The 22,468-nt window shown below is 39.6% G+C and overlaps 1 protein-coding gene across 2 annotated transcripts; it reads right to left on the bottom strand.

Annotated features, from left to right (window-relative positions):
- Nucleotides 1–922: 922 nt before the first annotated feature.
- Nucleotides 923–15,556, bottom strand: tada2a (transcriptional adaptor 2A). Of its 2 annotated transcripts, none has more exons than XM_044203077.1 (15): nt 15,408–15,556; nt 14,722–14,828; nt 14,559–14,618; nt 14,374–14,465; nt 12,803–12,960; nt 11,606–11,694; nt 11,304–11,376; nt 11,137–11,200; nt 8,814–8,857; nt 5,773–5,883; nt 4,122–4,193; nt 3,432–3,564; nt 2,974–3,017; nt 2,522–2,601; nt 923–1,385 (listed from the first exon to the last, which is right to left on the bottom strand). In XM_044203077.1, the coding sequence occupies exons 3-15, from the start codon at nt 14,559–14,561 to the stop codon at nt 1,200–1,202; spliced, it is 1,149 nt and encodes a 382-aa protein (XP_044059012.1). In that variant the 5' UTR covers nt 14,562–14,618; nt 14,722–14,828; nt 15,408–15,556; the 3' UTR covers nt 923–1,199. The 2 variants fall into 2 exon arrangements, with proteins under 2 accessions (XP_044059012.1, XP_044059010.1); XM_044203075.1 differs by having other exon boundaries at nt 15,356–15,511.
- Between the last annotated feature and the right edge of the window lie 6,912 nt (nt 15,557–22,468).

The following is a 22,468-nucleotide window of genomic DNA, read 5'->3' on the forward strand; positions in this document are numbered from 1 at the left end:
ATGGAGACAGAAAAGATTGAGTTACTGATGCTACTGACTGACTGTGTCACTGTGGCGCATCGTTCAAAAATGTCAGCTCAGCACTGATCAGGCTCAATTTTTTTGTCTCTGAATGTCCCTCTATATTATCCATCATGTGGAAACATGTAGTGGTCATTCATAGATGGGAATCAATGATAATTTACTTCATAGAGAAAAACACAAGTTTGCTTCTTGTTATTGAGTTTAAAGCTGTCGTTAGAGCTACAGAGGATCAATATATTGTGAGTTCATAAAGTTGTTTGTCTGGTGACTGATGAAGACTGATTCATATCCATTGACTCTCCTGCTTGCTCTTATTAGTTACACTGAGATCATTTGTGTGGTTTTGCAAGATGCTGTTCAAGCCAAGTCTGCCTTAAAAACATTTAAATAACTTTATTTTATAGGTCTGTAACTTAATTACAGGGGGAAAAAAGAGAGAAAGACGTTTCAGTTATTAGGTTGAATTAGTTAAGTTTATAAGTAGTTATAAAAGATTTTCAGGAGAAGTTTCTTCAAAGAACTGTTCCATTTAAACTCCAGTAAATATGAATTAATTATTGGAAACTTTATCCTCTATATGGTGAATTGTATGTTTGCCTGTAGACAAATTTCACATTTTTGCATGTTCAGCTGACCAGTCACTAAAAGATTCTCTGGTTACAGTATTAATTAATTGGAATTAATGAATTAGAAGGGTACCAGATGAACACTGTCTCCATTTCCCTTATAATAAGTGCAAAATTACAGCGTTCTTTCCACAAATTTTTCCACGAATTTACAGTTACATATCAGTTCATTTCAAGTAAATTACGGGAGACTGTGGGACCTGTAAAATAAAGGGTTACCAAACATTTCAGTCCAATTCAGTGTAAGTAAAAATATCAACATACACACTAAATTGTTTTTTCATAAACATTTTATGACAGGAGAAATAAATACATCCTCATTTTAATATGAGCCCCTGTTCTTCTGACAGAGAATTATACAAAGACATTTGCCAATTTAATACATTTTAGACTCAAAAACACTACCAGACTTTACAAATGTTACAAAATTTCAAAGGAGCAGCAACAATCTGAACCTCTTACAAAACACAGACTTACGATGTTACAAGATTAGAAAAAAACGAACCACTAACCACAATCCAATCTCTTCTGTGGTCAAATCAAATGCTCCTAGGCCTTAGTGATGTAGCCCTCCTTGATTAGGAAATCATAGATTTTGCGCGTCTTGTTAACGTCGATCTTGATCAGTGCTCGGGCCTGTGCCAGCCGCAGCCCCCCCTGCCGTCTGCACTCATTCAGCAAGGCCTGCTTATATTCCAGGTAGGCCCCTGGCACCAGCCGCACCACCTGGCATAACTACAAGCACAAAACAAATACAAGGGTTCGAAAGGGACATTGGCATTTAAAAACATATACAATGTCCTTATTTAGGGCCTCAGTATGCTTCAAACTAAGTGCTTGTCAGATCATCTGACTGTCTGAAACCCTGTTAGAATAGGAGGTTGCGTCCACCAATTTCTGCAACTTTCTGAAACAAACAATCTGACAATCAAGCCCACTTTGTGCAGCAGTTGGCCAGGTGTATAGAAGTGTCCCAAGCTCTTCATTCATTTCATTCATTTATATCAACTACTTCCATTACTTTTCATGTGCACAACTAACTGACGCACCATGAATGCCTTTTGAGGAGTGACTGTCTGAAAGTGTGCGCTGTTATAACTAAGTCAACGATTCAGTGTCTCAAGACTACAAAAACAATGCAAAATACACTGTGGGTTCCACTGACAGCAATCTGTGTGTGATTTACTAAGTTAGTTATATTACTTTTTAGGCATGCCACCACTTTGTTTCAGACTAAAATATCTCAACAACTATTGGATGGATTGCCATGAAATTTTGTATTGATATTCATGGTCCCCAGAGGACGAATCCTACTGACTTTGGTGATCCTCTGACTTTTCCTCTAGCACCATCATCAGGTCAAAATTATAATTTGCCAAATACTTTGGTTTATGACCAAATACCTTTCAGAGGTGGGAATTTTCCATGCAAAACTGACTGAAGTAAATTCTGTGACCTTAGTGAAACCAGCAGAATACATAAAACACCTCTATTAACATGTCTCCACCTGTTATGTGCATGACCCTCCCTTAAATGCATATGGGATAAAGAGAGAGATGCACCTCGCAAACTTTTACTAAAATGGCGCACAAACTTTGGCTCTAGCCTTATGCACCTGTTTGGTAGATGGATGTGTCTGAAGCAGTAAATCTCGCCCACTGATTGTGGAGGGATATTAGGGAGGCAGTGTGATGCAGGCAGGAGGAGGCTATGACAGCAAGTTTTTAGCCTCGCCTTCAATTGTGGCCATCAGGAACAGGTATAAACAGTGTTGCTTTTAGACGTAGCAGGGCGCCACATCAGACAACTTATTTTGTTTAAAGCATACTGAGGGATTTCTGTATGACCCCACAGATAAGAACGAGCTGTACCTCTTTCTCCCGCTCGTTGAGTTTCTCTGTCCCCGGCAGCCCAGTCAGGTTGAGAGGAGGGGCGCTCCGCCTACCTGTTGCTGTGGAGCACATATTCAACAACAGTCAAACTGACATGCAGCACCCCAGTGTTGGTTTACACTTCAGATAACATAATAGCAGGCTGACAACATGCTGTTAATTCCTTTGCTTGGAAGAGACAGAGGAACAAATATTTATGCTGTGCAAATTGTGTAAATATAGCCGTGTGGGAGTGTGCGTCCCATTTGTGCTCTAGAGGTTAAGGAAAGGCAGCTAATTTGAAAGGGGAAAACAGCAAGATAAATATGTATGTAGGGGGCCTATTTTTCGAGTGTATTTATGGAGGAGCGTTAATGTGACTGTGCCTGGGGCCATGCCAAGATGACAGAGAGGAGGGAGTTCAGAGGAAAAGGTGGAGAGAAGCTTCGTACCCGACACTGTGATTGTTGTGACGGCTGGAGTGATGCCAGCATCTCTGTAATCAGAAAGAAAAGTGTTAGTATCTCTACAAGCTTATTTATTTATACACACACACACACGTCCCACGTACACACAGCATTTCTGGGCTTTGTTCGCTATTCTCGCTCCAGGATCATCATCCAAAAAAGATGAATCATTGCAGTCAAGATTTTTTTAAGGTAGAATAATTATAAGAACTTGGATAGCACCCAAAGAATAGGCCTTCGATGATCAAACAAGAGCAGCGGCACATTAAAAAGACTAAAAATACCAAAGAGACTGCAGTTGAAGTGCGATGCACTGTAACATAAACGTCTGCTCTCTTCATCTCAGCACGCCTGGGGCAGAGAGGTCAGCGTCTCCGGGCAGCACGACTTCACCAGCCCTTCTATTACACACTGGGTAACAAGCAGGAAGTTTGGAGTCTCACATTGCAGCCTGTTTGCTGAGCCACTGCTGGCAGGCTCTGCCGTCCTGGATGTACTGCAGCACGTCACACAACATGGTCCTCTTCCTCCGTTCGTCCTCCCGCATACGCTTCACCCGCTCATACACCTTGGCACCTGAGAGTAGTTACACAGAGAGGTCAACAGAGAAATCACAGGAATACATTTTTTAAGTATGTTGCGTCAATTGTAGTCTGGGTTCAGGGTAGTGACTAATACTCTGAAAGTGATGATGGGCAGTTTTCGGGTGAGACAACAATGTTTTTTTTGCCAATGCAGTTGGCACCTGAGACAACAGTGTTTTTAATGAATAAGTAAGGCTTAATTTACAAATAATTAATTATGTAAAGGGAATATTCAAGTCTTTTATTAATTCTGCCAGCAATTCTCTGATATCATTCCAAGAGTAGCTGATACAGCAATTCAATAAAATATTCCTTTGTGTGCCATGCATCAACAAACTAGCCAACATTGTAATTCCAAAAAATGATCCAAAGACCTGATACACTGTGCTGCAGCTGCAAAAAATAATTAAAACAATGTGAAGCCAAACTTGAAATAAAGACTTCAGTATAGCTCAAATCTGAATAGAAATACATTTTCCCTGCTTACGCATGCAACTTTAAAATAAAGTTTTGTTGAACAGAGGAGTGAAAAGGTCAAACTAGACTCACTGCAGAAAGACTTGATCCCTGCTTTTCTGTACTCCTGCAGCCTGCAGATCTCTCTTCTCAGCTCAAACTCCACTGGAAGGAAAAGGAGATGAAGGCAAATCTGTACATACTGTTACAATAAGAGTTACCTGAACTCTGTCTTACACAACCGAAGCTCAAGTCTCACCTGTCACAACACTTCATTCAACACAATGAATAAACATTTTCTAGTTTCATAAGGAGTTCATACAAATTCCAAACCATCAATATCGATTCATACATGTACAGTGTGCATGCATGTTGTTGACAAATAGAGACAAATTTAAAGGAAAAGTTTGACATTTTATTCACTTGCTGGCGGAGCATTAGATGAGAGGATTGATACCTCTCTCATGTCTATTAAATATGAAGCTACAGTCAGCAGCCAGTTAGCTTAGCTTAGCATAAAGACTGGAAGCATTATCACCAGAATCTGCAGCTTCCCTCTGCTTTACGGAGCATTATAGAGAGTTTCAGTTTCATTGTTTAGCTGTCTGGCCCACAACTTTACTGTTTTGGTTCACTCTCACCGCTCTCATAGCGTTGTGTCCGGCCGCAGCAGCACCAAACGGCAGACAGACAAAGTTAGCGACTAGCTGGTGAACATAGTGGAGCATTTAGCAGCTAAAGAGCCAAATATTTCTCTTTGGAGTTAGTAGAGACCAAAAACAGAGCTATAAAAGAGTTAATATTGGACATACATTGGTCATTGGACCAGACACACGACTAAATGATATGATGAAACGAATGATAATGTTGCTCCATAATTGGATGTGTAAATAAGCAACTGTTTGCTGCTCAGAGCCAAGAAATAGTCCAGCACATGAGAATCCATAAAAAACACACAACAGCGAATTGTCGATAGCCTACAAGCACCTCTAAACCTAATTTTGTTACTGTTACAGAACAGACCTTAGCCAGTCTTTATGCTAAGCTAAGCTAACCGGCTGCTGACTGAACCTTTATATTCAATCTTCTCATCTAACTCTCCACCAGAAAACAAATGAGTATTTCGCAAAATGCCAAACTAATACTTTAAGGAAAAACCCAAATAACTGAGTAAACAAATATAATGAATGCAGATGTTACAATACAGGGTGAAGGCTCACTGAACGGTTTGGTAAAGATGAAACATTTTGTGAATCAAAAGCTATGGCGTTCACATTCACCAGATTTAAACCCAACTAAACACCGATGGAAGTTTTTGGAGCAACTTGTTAGGAAACCGCACTCGAAACTCCAAAAAGGGAAATATGTTTTTTGGAAATAGGTCCCAGCAGTAGGGTTGTAGAAACTTAGAGAATCTATGTGAAGGAGCATTGAAGTTGTTCTGGAGGCTCATAGTGGACCAAAACCTTACTAAGACACTTCATGTTGGTTTTTCTTTTAATTTGTCACCCATTTGTACATGCAAATATACTGGGAATCTCTTAAAAAAAAAAAAAAAAAAAAAAAAAAAAGGGGTAGTCTGACATTACCCTCCCACAAAACTTAAAAATAACATCCTTTGAGGCCACGATCATCTAGCAATGTTGAAGCAGTTGGGCAAGAATTGGTTAAATCAATTCTCTGCGTTTGTGACTGTGGCACACATTCTCAGAGCCTATCCATATGTACTCAGCCAAATACTAACGTGCGTGACTTTCGATGAATTTGTCATGTTCAATCGGTCCAACTACTCTGGCAAATCGTCTCATGACATCATACAGCTCCTGCACCTCCTTTGGGTAGCATCGCTCCAGCACTGAAAGAGAGCGAGAGGGGAGAGAAGTGAGTAGGCAGTAGATACAAACAAATATAACACAGAAATATGAAAGAAAAATCCACCCCCTAAGATACTTTTACACATCAATAGTTTGATTTTTAGTTCATCCGAGGAGAAGTGCAGTCATTTAGTTTCCTTCTGTTTAACTGATTTCCACAACAGCCGTTAACATGTGGCTCTGAATCAACACTGGGTTTATAGGCATGTAAATATTACTGGTATCTATTATCACAGTCATTCTGTGGCTTCACTGCGTTATGACCTCTTGAGGCTGCTGTTCTGGTCTGCTGTTAGAGAATGGATTGTATGGATCTGAACATTTTATTCAAACCACTTTTTACACTGCACTCAACTGCTGGTATCTTTGCACACCATGCCCTGTACAGTTAACATATTAAACAGAACCTTACTCTGTAAACTCAGCTGTATCTCTTGTTTTTGCAGTATTTAAGCTACCTATTATTTGCTATCTGCTAGCTTTAGATGTCAGTCAGCCCTCGACTGCTAAAGGGCCAGATTACAATGCACCGGTCAGCTAATGTAAGATTCTTTATCGACCGACAGACTCATCACTCTGTTGGTATTTTTGAACAGCAAAACACAAAATCCTTGCTAACATTTTAACAAGACTAAGAGTCTACAGCCATGCTAGCGGCTCTGTGAGGCTATACTTAGGCATAGCAGTTTATGATGATAAGCAGGTGTAATTTTCAACATGTATAGCTTTTTAGTTGAGCGTGTTAGGAAGCTAACATTTGCTAATTAGCACAAAACACATAGTGCAGCTGAGGCTGATGAGAATGTCATTAGTTTTAATTGGACCAAAGTATTGGACAAAATGTAAATTTGACCTGATGGCACTAGAGGTAATGTTAAGGTACAAGCTATCACCAAAATGATTACAATTCATTCTGAGGGGAACATGAATGTGTGTACCACATTTCATGACAATCCATCCAGTAGTTGTTGAGTTATTTCAGTCTGGAACAAAGTGGTGGACTGACCGACCGACAGATCGACATCACCATCCCTAGAGGGGTTTCTCCTCTGTAACGAACCATCTTTGAGCAAACGTACAGACACTGGTTTGCAATGCACTTTTACTAGGTAGCCAACAGTTCTTTATGTAGTTTGGGTAACTCACCAGATAAATGTTGATACAGCTGATAAGATCTAAAAAACTGCTAACAACTTTGATTCTGCCTTTGATTTTATGGGGGATGATCGGGCACAGGGAGGTTGTAGTGACGAGACATTTTAAGTTTTAAGACTGACACCTGCACCAAACTAAATTCATAGTAAACACGTACTTGGTGAATGAAGTCTGTTTCGAAAAATCTGATTTCTTACTGGACAATTCTTGAACAGTGGTACAGAATGGCATCTCTAAAAAACACTGCTCTGTGACTTGACATGTAATCATCAATGTTTTACAAGTTATTTTAAGTGTTAATCAGTGTTCTACATTTAGTTTTGTTTTTAGATTATTTTCCTTTTACTAATTCATTAAACCATCAGATCCAACAACCTTGCTGCATCAAAAAGCATCCCCCCTCCCTGAGATTGGTCACAGTAACACTCCACCGATGTGTCTTCACCACCACTTAACTCACTCTACATGCATACACACTCTGAAGAGCTTGTTGTGTTCGTCTCAAAGCATTGCCCGTGTTGCTGAGTAACAGACAAGTGTCAAAGCCAGACAGGAAAGCTGTTGTGAGAGTATGAGAGGATTGGTTGTGTGTGTGTGTGTGTGTGTGTGTGTGTGTGTGTGTGTGTGTGTGTGTGTGTGTGTGTGTGAACGCTCTAATTAGCAGCTGCCATCTCAGGCTAAACACATGAAGTCATGCTCTGAACAAAACAGTGGACCAACAGAACAATGTTGTCCACATCACTACGGACACATCACCACTGGACTTCTATGTGGTAACTAGTACACAAACACTGACTGCAAACAAAAGCAACAGCATGAAGACACAGACTTTAATCATTTAATGTAACAAGCCCTTACAGGACTTCAGACAGACTGCTGCTCTAAAACAACAACGCTGGTCAGTCTGCCTCCAGCAGTTACTGAGACATGATACTGTGAGCCTCCCGGGCTCAGATACTGCTTCCATTATTGCATGTGACACACACACACACACACACACACACACACACACACACACACACACACACACACACACACACACACCGTAGAGACACACAATCTTTGACAGTCTCCATGACAACCAGTTTGCAGCTCTACAGCTACTCTGAGTTCCCTTTTGTCTTGAAAGACTGGGGAGATAAGGGAGTGGAGGGAAAAAGGGAGGCTAACTGGAGGCTGGAGGATACATAAATAAAACATGAAGGGAGAACTCTTCAACTCCCAAACCACAGCCAATTTCACAGAGCAACACGTGGAGATATAAGGATGGGCTGGGTGGTCGGATGTAGTTTTTAAAAAAAGAGGGTTTAATTGGATAAATCCATTCATAGCAGGCCCTCACAGTCTATCTGACCTCTAATGAAAAAACCCAAGAGATGCAAAGAATTACATTACTGAGCTTGCTGAAATTCAACCTGTGACAGGTGGATCAATAAATGAAGCCCCTCCGCATTTCAATCATTATGGCAGCGGTGCTCATCACATGGGGATCTATTCACAGTGAAGCAATTATGCTACGGCACACAGCCCCTGTAGACTATTCGCAGCCTTGATCATAAATACGAGCTCTGTCAGTTGCCACACTTCAGCTACCCGAGGGGCCACAGAGGTTAACGGTGGTTATTAAATCTGAGTTGTTTGCATGCATCCATAGAAACCCTCAGCAGCGATTTGGCTGGTAGATATCACATGCCTCCCTGAGTAGCTATGAATACTGTCACAGCCGAGCCCGTGTGAGTTTCACAAGAGGACTTACTCTGGAATTTCCGCAGGTTGATCAGTCCATGGTCTCGGATAACCCTGATAGAAATGGAGATGTAGATTTATTACAATGCAAATTATTACTCTGATTGCTGTGTCTCTGCAAAATGAAACTATTTACTCATATGCAATTATCTTGGCTGGTACAGTATAAAGTCATTAAGGCATGTATTCATGTGTCTTGTACACAACAGCTAGGTGAAATTTGTTCAATAATTGGGTTTGAGACTAAAGTGAAATTGCTTGAAAAGGTCTGTAATGGTGAGGTTTAGGGGTCAGGGCTCAGGGTCTCGGCCTGTGTCACGAGCCTGGCAGCCTCTCTGACAAGCTACAAGTTAAGGATCATGGAAAGAGGAGGGAACTAGAAAACACACATGCCTCCCCAGCCTGACATGCCATTCCTCCGTGCTCAGGGAGCACAAACTCGTTAAAGTTGATTTAGTGATGGATGCAATACAGCAAAGATTAACTGTGTATGTAAAAGAATGACAGTTAACAGGCTGAAGGTGGAGGAGATTCTTTAGAAAGCGCACCAACTGACTTACACCTTCAAAAAGAGGTACGGTTATCAAATGCAAATTCTTTACTTTAAAGAAAATTAACAAGGCAAATAGGGCTGCAACTAACCATATATTTTCTTGATCCATCGATTAATCGTTTAGTTTATAAAATGTCAGAAAATACTGAAAAAATGTTGATCACAAAAGCCCAAGGTGACATATTCGAACTGCTTGTTTTGTTTGACCAACAGTCCAAAACTCACGCTAATTAAGTACACTAGTTGCCAGTTTATTAGGTACACCTAGCTAAACCAATATCAGTCAAATACAACAGTCCTGCAATAAATCCTACCTTCATGAAGTTATAATGTTCAGTTTTTGTTGAAAGTGTTTATTCAACTTTACTGTCATTTTGGAGGCTGTAGTTTGTGGTGCTGTTGAAATGTATTGTGTTATACTGATGTTCATTGTGATGTACTGATGGTGTTTCTATTTCTTATGTTTCTTAAGTCTACCCTCATTGATATAAATGTGGTGGACAAAATAATAGATACACCTGTCAGTGGAACACAATACAGTTCAACTGCACCAAAAACTACAACCTCAAAAATGACCATAGAGTTAAATCAACACCTGTCAATAAACTCAACAATTTAACCTTCAAGAAGGTAGGATTTATTGCAGGACTGCTGTATTTAGCTAGGTGTAATTAATAAACTGGCAACTGAGTGTATACTATCACATAAAGACAAAGAAGCAGCAAATCCTCACAGACGAGAAGCTGGAACTAGGAAATATTTGGCATTTTTCTTTGCAAAACGACAAACAATTAGTTGATTATGAAAATAGTTGCTGATCGACTAATTGCTAAATCAACAAATTGTTACAGCTCTAAAGTCAAATGTGCATTAGAGCAAAAAAGATAAAGTCACTACTGGTGCATTTCTAAGTTAAAGTTGAAATGTGTTTTGGATTTGAGTCTTATAGTCAGTCATTACTTTTTTGTGAAATCCAAATGCACAAAATGTGCAACATACATATTGTATGGGCTTTAAAACATTTTACAAAGTGTCCTTCAGTGTGGACGCTGTCTCTGCCAGCATTAAACTGGGCAAAATGTCAAACAGTTTGGCATGCACAGTGTTCACCAGGAGACAGACATATTTTCCCCATTTCCAAAAATATTCTAAGTTTGAATAGAGGTTCCCACAGCTTGTAAGTTGCACCTGAATGACTCCTTTCGGCTTGTAATGAGAGCCTGAAAAAAGGCTTAAATATGCAATTATACTCACGCTGCTGACTCTGTAACAATCCCAGTCTCCCAGGACTATTATAAATATATTAGCATAATGAATTCATTAATATTAAGAAGATACAGACAAGGGGTTTAAAATTGTTTGCCTTGTACATTTTAATTCAGTAGGAAATTTGTTTATTCAACCTGAAAGCATAAAGTACCAGTGGGAAATGAGGCTCCAAAAGGTCAATATAGAAGCTTATAATGCCATCTACTGACAGACAGGGGTCATTACATGATGCTGAATAAAATACTGTTTCAGAATCAGAAATACTTTATTGAACCCCGATGGGAAACCCTTTTGTTACAGCTGCTCACTATCATGTCAGTGCACACAGGAATAGAAGTACTAAGCAAAGAATATAATACATTATAATACAGGTCAGATAAATTAAGTACAAAGTGGGCATAAGTATAAAATTTAAATAAGTGTAAAGTACAAAGTGGCTACGGCAACAGGCAGCATGCACGTTGGCGCATGCGCACTATCCATCTTTTAGTGAATTAAAAAAAGGACTTACTTTTTCCTTCGCTGTCTCTCCTTTAATCTTGAATGATATATATCAACAACTGAAAGCTTGAGTGCTGAAACAAATGCACATGACAAAATTAAGAGTAATTCACACTATTATCTGCTATTTGTCAATGAAAATAAATTAATAAAACTGTCTATTGAGATTCTACCCACCACGTAGGATGTCTGAGTCATCATCCACAAAGTCGATGTCTTTCAAATCCCATTCTGCATAGTTGTCGAACTCCTAGCAGGACAAGCAATGATCCCAGATAAGTGTTCATATTCGCAAACAATTTATGAGTAAAAGCAAACGATGGGATGAGTCACTCGCTGTAAGACAACAATTAGGGCATGATACACTGTTTAATAATATTTAATATTATACCATCTAGTGGCCATTTCAATTGTTAATTCATGTTGACAGGCATGTTAGCACACTGATGATTAAGTACAGGACACATGCAACCCCTCACCTCCATGAAGTCTGCTCTGGCAGGCATGTATCCAGCCATATCTCGAGACAGCACAGAGTCAAATGTGGGCCGAGGGGGATCATCAGTGGCTGTAATATCAGAGAAATACAGTACATACACACTGAAATTTGAGCATACAACACATTTTCTTTGTATTGTGCATGAAAACAAGAAATGCACCACCTGCAAACTTATTCCAAGATTTGGGTTTCTAATACTTAAAGCCTAAGAAATATCAGAAATGTAACGAGTTTCTCTGTCTGTCTTGAGTTTGCCAACTGCTGCGTGAGAACATGATGGTGAAATGTTTGTCAAACACTGCGACAGATGGAGACCTGAAGCCTGCTAGGAAATGAGACAAGTTCCTGACTCACCAACTGCTTCTGTCCAACTGGCCAGTAGCTTTCAGGCTTAAAGACACATTTCACTTCAGGGTTTTTTATGCAAATCTTTCATCTTGCTGCTATTTTAACCTTTGGTCCAAAATGCTGCTGCCGAGCTTTTGACCAGGTCCTCCAAAAGGTCTTCATTGGCTCCCCATCAAATTCAGAATTCAATTCAAGGTTCTTGTGATCACTTACAGACCACTACTCTGCGGTCCACGGTCAGGCACCTGCCTACATTAGAGATCAACTGCAGCCTTATATTACCAGCAGGTCCCTAAGGTCCTCTGATCAGGGTTTGTTGGTTGTTCCGCATTAGGATTAAAACTAAAGGACACTGTGCTTTAAAGGTTGTGGCTCCACAACTTTGGAACTCTCTCCCTTTGGACTTCAGATCTGTGGACACCTTTGAAAAAGCACCTGTTTGGACTTACCTTTGTCTTTTTTAATTTATTTCTATTTTAGTGTCTGTGTTTATGTCGGTTGCCTTTTGTGACATTTCTGCTCTTGAAAGGTGCTATATAAATAAAGTAACTTAATTACTTACTGCTCTGGAGGCCCATAATCAATGCTACTATCATTTTCAAAACTTTATCTGAATACATATAATATTAATAGCAGACAGAGCTTGTGGCAGGAAGGTCGCAACACATAACTAAACCAACTAATATTAAATGCTGCCTGTTCCTAAACTTGTATGGAGATGTGAGTACAGAATAACATTAATAACTTAATTTTTTGTGTGTCTTATTCTTCCTGTAACATTAGTGAAGTAAAAAAAAAAAAGAAGGAGGCAGATAATGTGGATACTGACGTTTGAAAGGAATAGCGCCCTCTGCAAAGCGAGAGTCCTTTGTTTTCCGAAGACTGAGCAAGGTGGAGGAGAAGAGCGGGTTATTGATGAAATTCTTCATATAATGGCTCTCACATTCCTCTTTGGTTTTAGTGCGCATCTGATATGCCACATCCTGCCTGCAGGAGAAAAATGGCACGAATAAAAATTGTTAGACTACAACAATAGCTCAAAGAAAGTTTGCCACAGTATATGAATAAATCCACCGGGTTGTAAATACTCTTGAGACATCACATAGTACAGTACCCTGTGGTTGTTCGTCTTAACATATCTTAGTCATTTAAATAATAACATGAAAGGCCTTTCACTCAAGGTTTCCAAGAATGGAATTATGCCCACTAAATACTTGTTTTGATCAAAAGCATATCATGCACTGCACAGTTATAGTACTTAAACAGCTTTTGTTCAAAGACCAATTTCATGATGAAAATAGTACAGAATTCATCATGCCACAATAAACAGCAACCAGTTAGGATTTTTTCACCTTCTTCATTTATTATGTCCCAAAATTCTCATGTCCCAAGACATTATCATTAATATTTCTCAGCCTTAAGAAGCACACAAACTAGAAAAGTCACATTTAGGTCTATAAGTCAAATATTTTACATTTCACTTGTGAGAAAAAAGTAGTAGTTCAGGAGCGCAGTGGTGAAGAGCTGTGGCAACTTTCACCAGCTTACATGATGTCATGCAAGTGGTTGGGTGATGAAATATTTCAACTGTATTTATCAACATTATGTCAAATAAAAAAATAATATACTGGATCAGTCTTAAAAATCTCCCAGTCTGCATATCCAGTGACCTCCAAAAATGACCACAGTTGCTCTGCAAATTGGAGTCTGATAAAAATGAAAAACTGAAAATAAATGAGGGAGGAACAGAAAATCCAAGCAAACATGTGGATTTTTAAGACATATTTAAGCTCCAACAAGCCTTCATCAAGGCATCAACACTTTGATGAAAATTAAATTAGTTTTTATTTTTGAGACCATTGTAATTGCAAGAACAAACGGACTCTCTGATATGATAGCATACAGATGCTATACATAATTGTTTGGCGTCAATACTCGATCTGTGTATGATTGTTTGGACTGCGTGATGAGAACAGTACATTGAAAATGATGAGATGGAACTACAAAACATGCTATTGACTGTTATGTCCAGACTTCAGGGACACTCTCCTCCCCGGGCTGAGGAGCCTGACCCTGAAGACTGGATAAATAACTGATGCTCCTTTCCCTCTGTACTCATTCAGAGCAGATTATACTGATGTATGTTTTTGCTGCTGTGAGTCCGTCTGCAGACGCTTGAAGTAAACCTACAGAAAGACAAGTGGTTGCCTTGAGTGTTTCTTTATTCCGAAGAAATTACCACTACAATTTGGCGTTGTCAGCATTTTCACTCGTGTGAGAGGACTTGGGCGCTCGGAGCGGCAGGTTAAGACTGTGCACGGCTAGAGTCTGGGACTCTGACCAAGATATTGACTTACAAGCTACAGGTCGCAGCTATAAACAAACTGAGAAAGCACTCACCAGTTTCCAAAGCCACAGTCCATGACTGCTTCCAACAAGGCCATCTCTTCCTGCGCCGTCCACCCAGGCTCCAGGACGGGGAAGTCTGATGTCTGTATTAAGAGTGTGGATAAATGGTGAATGTGTGGTGGGTTTCTGTGTGTGTTTGAGACTACATGCATGCACTCAATTTTTATTTTACTTACCATGATTTCATATTTGTGATCACTCTCATGCTTCTTGTATTCAAATCCTCTAGTGAAACACTGAAATAAAAAAACATTTGTTTCATTAATTTCAGTCAGACTGAGTCGTTTGGGAATAAACAAGAGCTCTAATAACATTTGTGTATATTTGTCACGTACTAACCTGGAGGCAGAGTAGAAAAGGTGAGGGTCCACATTCTGCACACTTGATGTATGGCTCAGTTAGATAAGATGAGCAACCTCTGCATGGTGGCTTATCAAAAGGATCATCTGAGATGGACAAACTCATGGTTATTGTTTACTCACTAATAGGTTAGCTACAGGATAAACTATCATTAACATTAGCTAGCTAGTTAATTCAGTATGCAAACTGGTCGCTTACAAACTAGACAAGGCTATTGGAACAGTGGCCTCTCAAAGCAGCCTGAAGTTAAAGCCGGCAAATGCTAACGTTTGACTGTAAACAAACCATAGCCTGAATGCTAGCTATGCTAACGCTGCTTACAAAAGCTAAATTAACGTTAGGTTTAACTATCTCAGGTTTATGGCAGAACGTGTCTGAATGTTAACCAACAAGAATACCATACGACAGGCTGTTTTTAGCAACAACATATATTCAAAGGCTGACAAATATGCATAGATGTAACTATAAGCTAGCTACATGCTAGCGTTAGCAAAGCAATGCTAGCTGGAGTGGAGCTAATGTGGCTAACCAGAGATAACTTGAGAAAGGAGCGGGATGTTTAGTGTAAAGCTGCAGCGGTTACATTTTACTATATAATAGTATCGACACCTACTTCCAAAAGATGCCAGGCGGTCCATATGACAATATTTTAACAAAACTAATACCAGAATAGATGTTTTCTTCTTCTTCTTCTTCTTCTTCTTTGAGGTTTAACGGCAGCTAGCATCCTTAGTGTTGCATTACTGCCATCTTCTGGAGAAGATTAACTCCTACGGTGTCCGGTTTGCCAGATTTCTCGATTTCACCCATCAGTCCTTCTCATCCTGTTCCTGTTCCTGTTCATCCTGTGCCTTGTCCGCTTCCACCATAATCCTGCTTCTGGTAGCTCTAATCGTTTTATTTCTTCCGTCAAGTCGTTTCTCTCTGATATATATTTCCGAGAGGTGGAAAGTAACTAATTAAGTACACTAACTTAAGTGCTGTACTTAAGTACAATTTTATAATATATATTTTTAGAACAATATTTGTTACTTTACTTTCCATTTTCTGCAAGTTGATGCTTCTACTCCACTACATTATAGAGGGCAATATTGTACTGTTTACTCCATACATTTATTTCACAGCTGTAGTTACTAATTAGGCTACTTTTCAGATTAATATTTTACATAAAACAGCATATGATAAGGGTTTAAAATACAATGCATTGTTAAAGATTAAACCAGTGGTTCCCAGCCTATTTGGCTTGTGACCCCTTAGAGAAAAGCAGTGTCTAGTTGGGGCCCCTGGTTTTGTTTCAAATGTCTACGACTTGTTAGCAGCTCCACCAAAGAGCAATTTCCCCTCCAAACGACTTGGATGTTTTTAGTCCAAAAAGGTAAAATCATCCAATATTTCACAAAAAAAGCAAATATTAGAAAAAAGTCCAAAGAAATTAAGACAAACTTGTATAGCAGAATGCAGTTTTTTTTCTTCTTTCCTGCCCCATTAATCATCTCATGTGGCACTTTAGAGGGGTCCGAGCCCCAGATTGGGAACCACTGGACTGAACTATCTAATTGTGTATAAAGTAGTTCAAACTAGCTTCACCTCAACCAACTACAGCAGTACAATTCTGATTACATATGTATGCATCAGTATTAACAAGTCACAGGAACTGCTTTTCTGCAGAACGAGTAAAATCTTTGCACTTATACTCGTACTCTTACTATACTAACTTAGTTTGGTTTGATTTGTTCAATCCATTCTAAAGCTATCAAAATGGCTTACAACTCAACAGTATACACACTTTAGAAATGTAGACTGTTAGAAAATGTTTGTTTGCATTTTAAACTCTGATAAAACAGGTTCTATCTGTTATTGGATCCTTTGATCCATCGGTAAAAACCCTCACATAGTCTGTATATTTACATTTCTTCTAACTATAAAACTCACTCACTAAATCTGCACATTTATTGTTATTATTATTTATATATTATTTTATTGTCATTCCAAATCTACCAACAGATTTTCTGGTAACCACACAGGGATTATAGGCCACATCACAGTTAGTATACTCCCAAGTCTCTGCTGCGTCTCCTGTCCAGCCAAAACTTGATTTTGGTGTTCTCTCTCTTTCCCAGCAGACCTGTGGCACTTTTTTGTTTGGGTGACTATCTCCATGACCTCTCAAATTCATCCAATAGTTGACTAGGAGCTGTTTTGTCATTTTGTCATTTCTCCTGTCTCGACTTGTAGGGTACACACAGGTGAAGTTGTTACTGCTCTTATACATAATCTGAGAGCCCGGGCCTGGATATTTCAAGGATGAAATATTGGCTCCCCAATCCTACAAGGCATCTCATCACAAGTCAAACTATATTCCTAAAAATTTAAATGTCTCAACTGTCTCTAAATTATTTCCAAACAGTTTAAAATCTGTATTTTCTCTAATCTTCTTTCTTGTGAAGAACATTACTTTTGGTTTTTCAACTGAAAACTTAAATCCCCATTTCTTCCCCCACATTTCAACTTGATTTATTCCTTCTTGCAATCGTTTAACTACATGACCCAAATGTCCCTCTTTTCCAAAAAGTGGATGAAATTAAATGATACATTTTCATAATCTCATTTATCATAGTTCAGAATAGTAAAGGACTTATCACACTCCCCTGAGATGTCCCATTTTCTACCTCATACTTAAAAATACATTTCAGATCCTACTTTTACCTGGATACTTCTCTTATTCAAAAAGTCCATTATCCAAAAGGAAACCACTTCCCCACAATGGATGTAATGGATCAATCTATTTTTTAATGTTTGTAAATAACCCTGATAAGGAAGACAAAGCTAGTCGAACCCAAATCGATCAATAGCTACCTCTTGGGCAGAAGGTTTTCCAAACTTACAGTGTTTTCCTCCTGTTTTCACCATATTCAGGTTTTATTAAAGCTGTGACCATTTACTGACAAGCCCAGCAGTGGATTTATGTTTGTGCTGTACATCTCTGTAGTGATTCATAATAAAAACCCACAAACTGCATATCCACCTAATCCATGTATTGTGCTTTTTTTCTCATTCCCACCAGTCAGGAGAAAGCAGTTTGTTGACATCTACTCGGCCCTAGTGTGAGGCTCCTTTTACTAAAATAGGAATAATAAATGCTTCTGTTCTCTGTTTAGAAAAAAAATAACAAAAATGCAAAAAAAAATTTTTTTCCATCATATTTCAAGGAGGAAAGTGAGTGTGGTGATTCTCCATTCGACCACAGGGTGTTGATCTTGCATCATTTCTGTTAAGAAAACAATGACTGCCTTGCAAGTCTCTCTTTGTCTTTCTCTGAGCACAGACAACCACCTGAGCCTTGTATAGGCCACATGTATTATCTTGGATAATAGACAGACAGATGATGGATACGGGACTGCACTACATTACACCCCCATGCTGTTTCCCCTGCATAAAATTCTTCCCCAATACAGAATGACTTCCAGAAGTACTGCTTGCCCTCAAAATGGCTTAAAAACAGCTAACTCTAATGCAATAAATATCTATGATTACTGATATTTTCCAGTGCCTGTGTCCAGCTTTGGCCCCTGAATCAAATACAACTCCTGCTACTCAAGGACACCCCCAGTGACGGCACATCAGGGGACCTGGCACATCAAATATCTCAAAACCATGATACATAAAACTGCAACTCTGCATGCCTTGAAACCACTAAAAGCGCGTGAGAAAGTATGGTTTTTTGTGTGATTTTGTGTGAAATTACCCTTTGATTCAGTACAGATGTGACATCTGCGGCTAGCTGGAAACAGTTGCATCTCACATGATAAGTGCTGGCACCAGAGTAATGGTAATGTTAAACTAGGCCTCTCACTCTATCAGTTTACAACCAAAAGGTGCAGCTTATGACATTTCGGGAGGAATTATATCTCTCTAACGTTTATATTTCATTGTATTTGATGCCAAAAATGTATGATGTGCCCTTTGTTTGAGTGGTTAAAAATCTAAATAGCAAATACTCTTAGTAAGAGCTGTAAACTCATAAATGGGGTATAGTGTGGCTACTAAATTGCACATTGGGTTAAATCTGAGTGTTCTCCTGCTCTTGTTACCCTGAGCCATCTCTGTGAGGACGATCCACAGTGACAAGTGCGTTCAGTTGCAGCGTACCCTGCGTCCCATCTCCTGACCCTCCGGGGTTGCCTTAGACCTCTGGGGAGAGACTCAGTCAGCATGAGAGCCCTGAGCAACGCAGATCCATGAGTAATGACAAAGCGGCCTCCCGACAGACTGTGCATGATAAAGGGACAGTTGTACTTTCCCTCTCGGTGGAATTTTCAGCTTACTGCCAGAACAGAGTTTGTTTAACAATCCTTTGAGAGCGATATGATTTATTTATCTTTAAAAGAGGAACTTCTCTTTTCTGTGTGACAGTTGGCAGTATAAATGGTGTGTGGATGAAGATGTTCTCTTCAAGCCACGTTTTACCCTGAACTACACTCACAACAACTGTATTTAAACATTATTCACATTTGTTCCTGCAGGATGTACACTGCATAGCTACAAGTATATGGACACCCAAACATTACACCCATTTGAGATTGCTGAATATCTCATTCCAAAATAGTGGGAGGTAATATAACACAAGATTTTGGAACCTGACTGAAAGGATTCGTTCCCATTCAGCAACAAGAGCATTAGTGAGGTCGGCCACTGATGTTGGGCGATACAGCCTGAGGCGCTTTCAGTGTTCTAGTTCATCCCAAAGGTGTTGGATAGGGGTGAGGTCAGGGCTCTGTGCAGGCCAGTCAAGTTTTTCCAAACCAAAGTCCTTAAAGAAAACCATTTCTTTATGGACCTGGCTTTGTGCACCGGGGCATTGTCATGTTCAAACAAGAAAGGGTCTTCATCAAACTGTTGCCATAAAGTTGGAAGCACGCTGCTGTCTGAATTATTATTATATTCTGTAGTATTAAGATTTCCCTGAATTGAAACTAAGGGGTCTAGGGTAAGTCATGAAAAACAGCCCTAGACCAAAAGTATGTGGAGAGTGGTGTTCCCACAGAGGACATAGTGGACTAATAAAATGACTCAGAAGATGGTGTCCTGGTGTTCCAATGGTCTAAGACGCATACTATGTGATCTTTATGACCTTTTGTTTCCATGTTTCATGTCACTCACTATTGTCAACAATATAATAAAGGCAAAAATGCCAAAAACAAAAAAAAAGTGCCAGGAAGCTGATGTTTGCTGCAGCCCAATTTATATGAGCACAGTATTGCAGCCTCCATATGACTTTAATAAAACAACATTCTCACTGCAAGCTAATTTGAAATGCCAGGGTCAGCATATGTGGGAGCATACTGTGTAAAATCACATCTTGGCAGTGAATGCAGGCAGAATCTATTATCCAAATGGAGAAGAAAATAATGTCAGCCTCACAGAGTGACATGTGTGCTCCCCGGCAACGGCCCCTGCTGCAGCATCACTGCCTATGGGCAGACAACCTGCTGTCTCTTGAGCCACATGACACCCCCGCCTACCCACAGTGCCTCTCTCTCTCTCCACTGCCTATGCCTTCACACCCAGAGTAAAAGGCCTCAAAGACCAGGCAAACCCCCAGCCTGCAAGCCTCACACTGCCTATGTGGATCAACGACAGGGAGCCCTGGGGTTTCTCTGTTATAGACGTGTGCCAGATTATACACCGGCCAAACAAATGCACACCCCCACCCCCATTACATCTTTAAAAACTCCCCCAGTCTCTGCCCACTCCTTTGCCTCTTACCAAAGCACTTCCCAGCTGCTGTGATTTGAATATGAGGGCCCCCACGAAGAAAAGAGGGCATCTGGCACACGCCTTAGAGGCTAAGAAAAAAAGAGTTAAACTGCTCCTGTCATGGAAATGTTCTGAAACAAAATTAAGCCTCTTTAAAAAAGCAAAGAGGTAAAATCGACACAAGCCCTTAAATAAGTTCAGACAAAAGACAACACGAGGAGACACCTGCATAACGTCGATATCTTGACAATGAATGGTTGCTTTGGGTGGACATACTCCTTGAGAGCTTTGCTTTACAAATTGAATTTGTGAGTAAAGGTCAGCACAGAAAATCATCTTTCTGTAGTTTGAAATTAAGGACATGTCAGCAGTAATTGCGTAATCACTCTCTAAAGGATGCTTTCAGCTCAGATTTATTAGGCTACCTGCCCCCATGTGGGCACTACCGCTAATTAACATACAGTTGCTGCGTTCACAGGAAAGGGTCCAGTTTTTCTGTCGTCATGCTATTGAATGGAATTAATTCATTACACATTGAGAAAAACAAGCCTGTTTTGTTTTTACAGTACGTATCCAAGGAAGGAATTTTATTCGGCTCATTGATACATTATATTTTTGTGGCATTTATGTCACTATGCTGCTTGCTACTACAGTTAATACATTGAAGTGATAACAATTAAATCACAATAAAGTCAATAAAATTGCATGAAACCTTTTGTTAAACGTTCACTTGTACCTCAACAGCACAAATATCTCATGAAAATCTGAATCTAATTTAGATTTACGAGGGAGCAGAGCTGGCATGGGGAGGATGAGAAGGGGCTTTGATGTGGAGTTGTAGGAAGCAGCTTGTTGAGCACAGTAAAGAAAAAATCTGTGTGAATTAAGTGTATGGAAAGTCATGAGAACTTTTATTATTAGCTATTCTACATAAAGTTGAATTTGTCTTTAGGTATTGTCCTCCTAATTCGTCCCTCCTACACAGCTGCATAGCAGTTGATAGTTGAAAGGGATGCAATGCCTTACAAAAAGGCATTTTAACAATTTGGTCTGGAGTTTACAGACGATGCTGCCACCCTACATTTATAAAGCAGCACTCCACTTGGCACTCAATGATACTAAAGTGCCTAAAACACCAAGCAGACATGGATGCCTCTGGATGCCATGGATGCTATTGAGTTGCATTATGGGAATCGTAGGATCCAGAGTTTTTAGAGCTCAACCCAAACTAGGGACTAAAAGTCAGGATAAAAGGCCACTCCTGCATTAATTTGGACCATTCCTTTTTTAATCTCTCTCTTCAAAATCCCCCAACCTTATGGAAGTGCAAGACTAAATCACTGGAGTAGCTCTTTAATATGTGACATGTACCCTGGCTTAGTTCAGTGAATGAAATTGAACCCATGACTTCACTTCATTTGGTAAGCCTCATATCCTCCATCTCTGTAGCGACAAAAACTGCATGAAGTTACACTTTATGACCACTCATTCAACCTATGGAGATTACACAGGGTCTACAATCAGTTGAGATTCTGCTGTTACTCATAAACTAATCATTGCTGCGTGAGAAGATTTTTATGATACCAAAGAGCCACACAGAGAAGTTTTCATACTATCAGTGACCCTTTACCCCTAACCCTCATACGGAGATGGTCATTGCTCACAGGAGATCCTCACACGGTGCAGAGTGACTCAGGACAGAAACGTGTGTCTTTAAACAGAGAGCTCATGACCTGAAGAAACTTTAGATAAGAATCACATTTTTCTGTCATTGTGAGAGCTGCTGTTAAACTTAATTTTCCTGTTGTACGTGTTTGCTTTCATCTAGGCTTTGTGTTAAGTGGGAGTTTTGAGTGGGATTAAAATGGCTTTTGACATGCAGCACTTGACACGGCTGATTTAAATGCAAGTACAGGCCATGAGGTGTTAAAGAAATTAAGATTACTATATATAAATGTCAATAATGATC

The sequence above is a fragment of the Siniperca chuatsi genome, linkage group LG7 (assembly GCF_020085105.1).
Source record: "Siniperca chuatsi isolate FFG_IHB_CAS linkage group LG7, ASM2008510v1, whole genome shotgun sequence".
Taxonomy (NCBI): Eukaryota; Metazoa; Chordata; class Actinopteri; order Centrarchiformes; family Sinipercidae; genus Siniperca; species Siniperca chuatsi.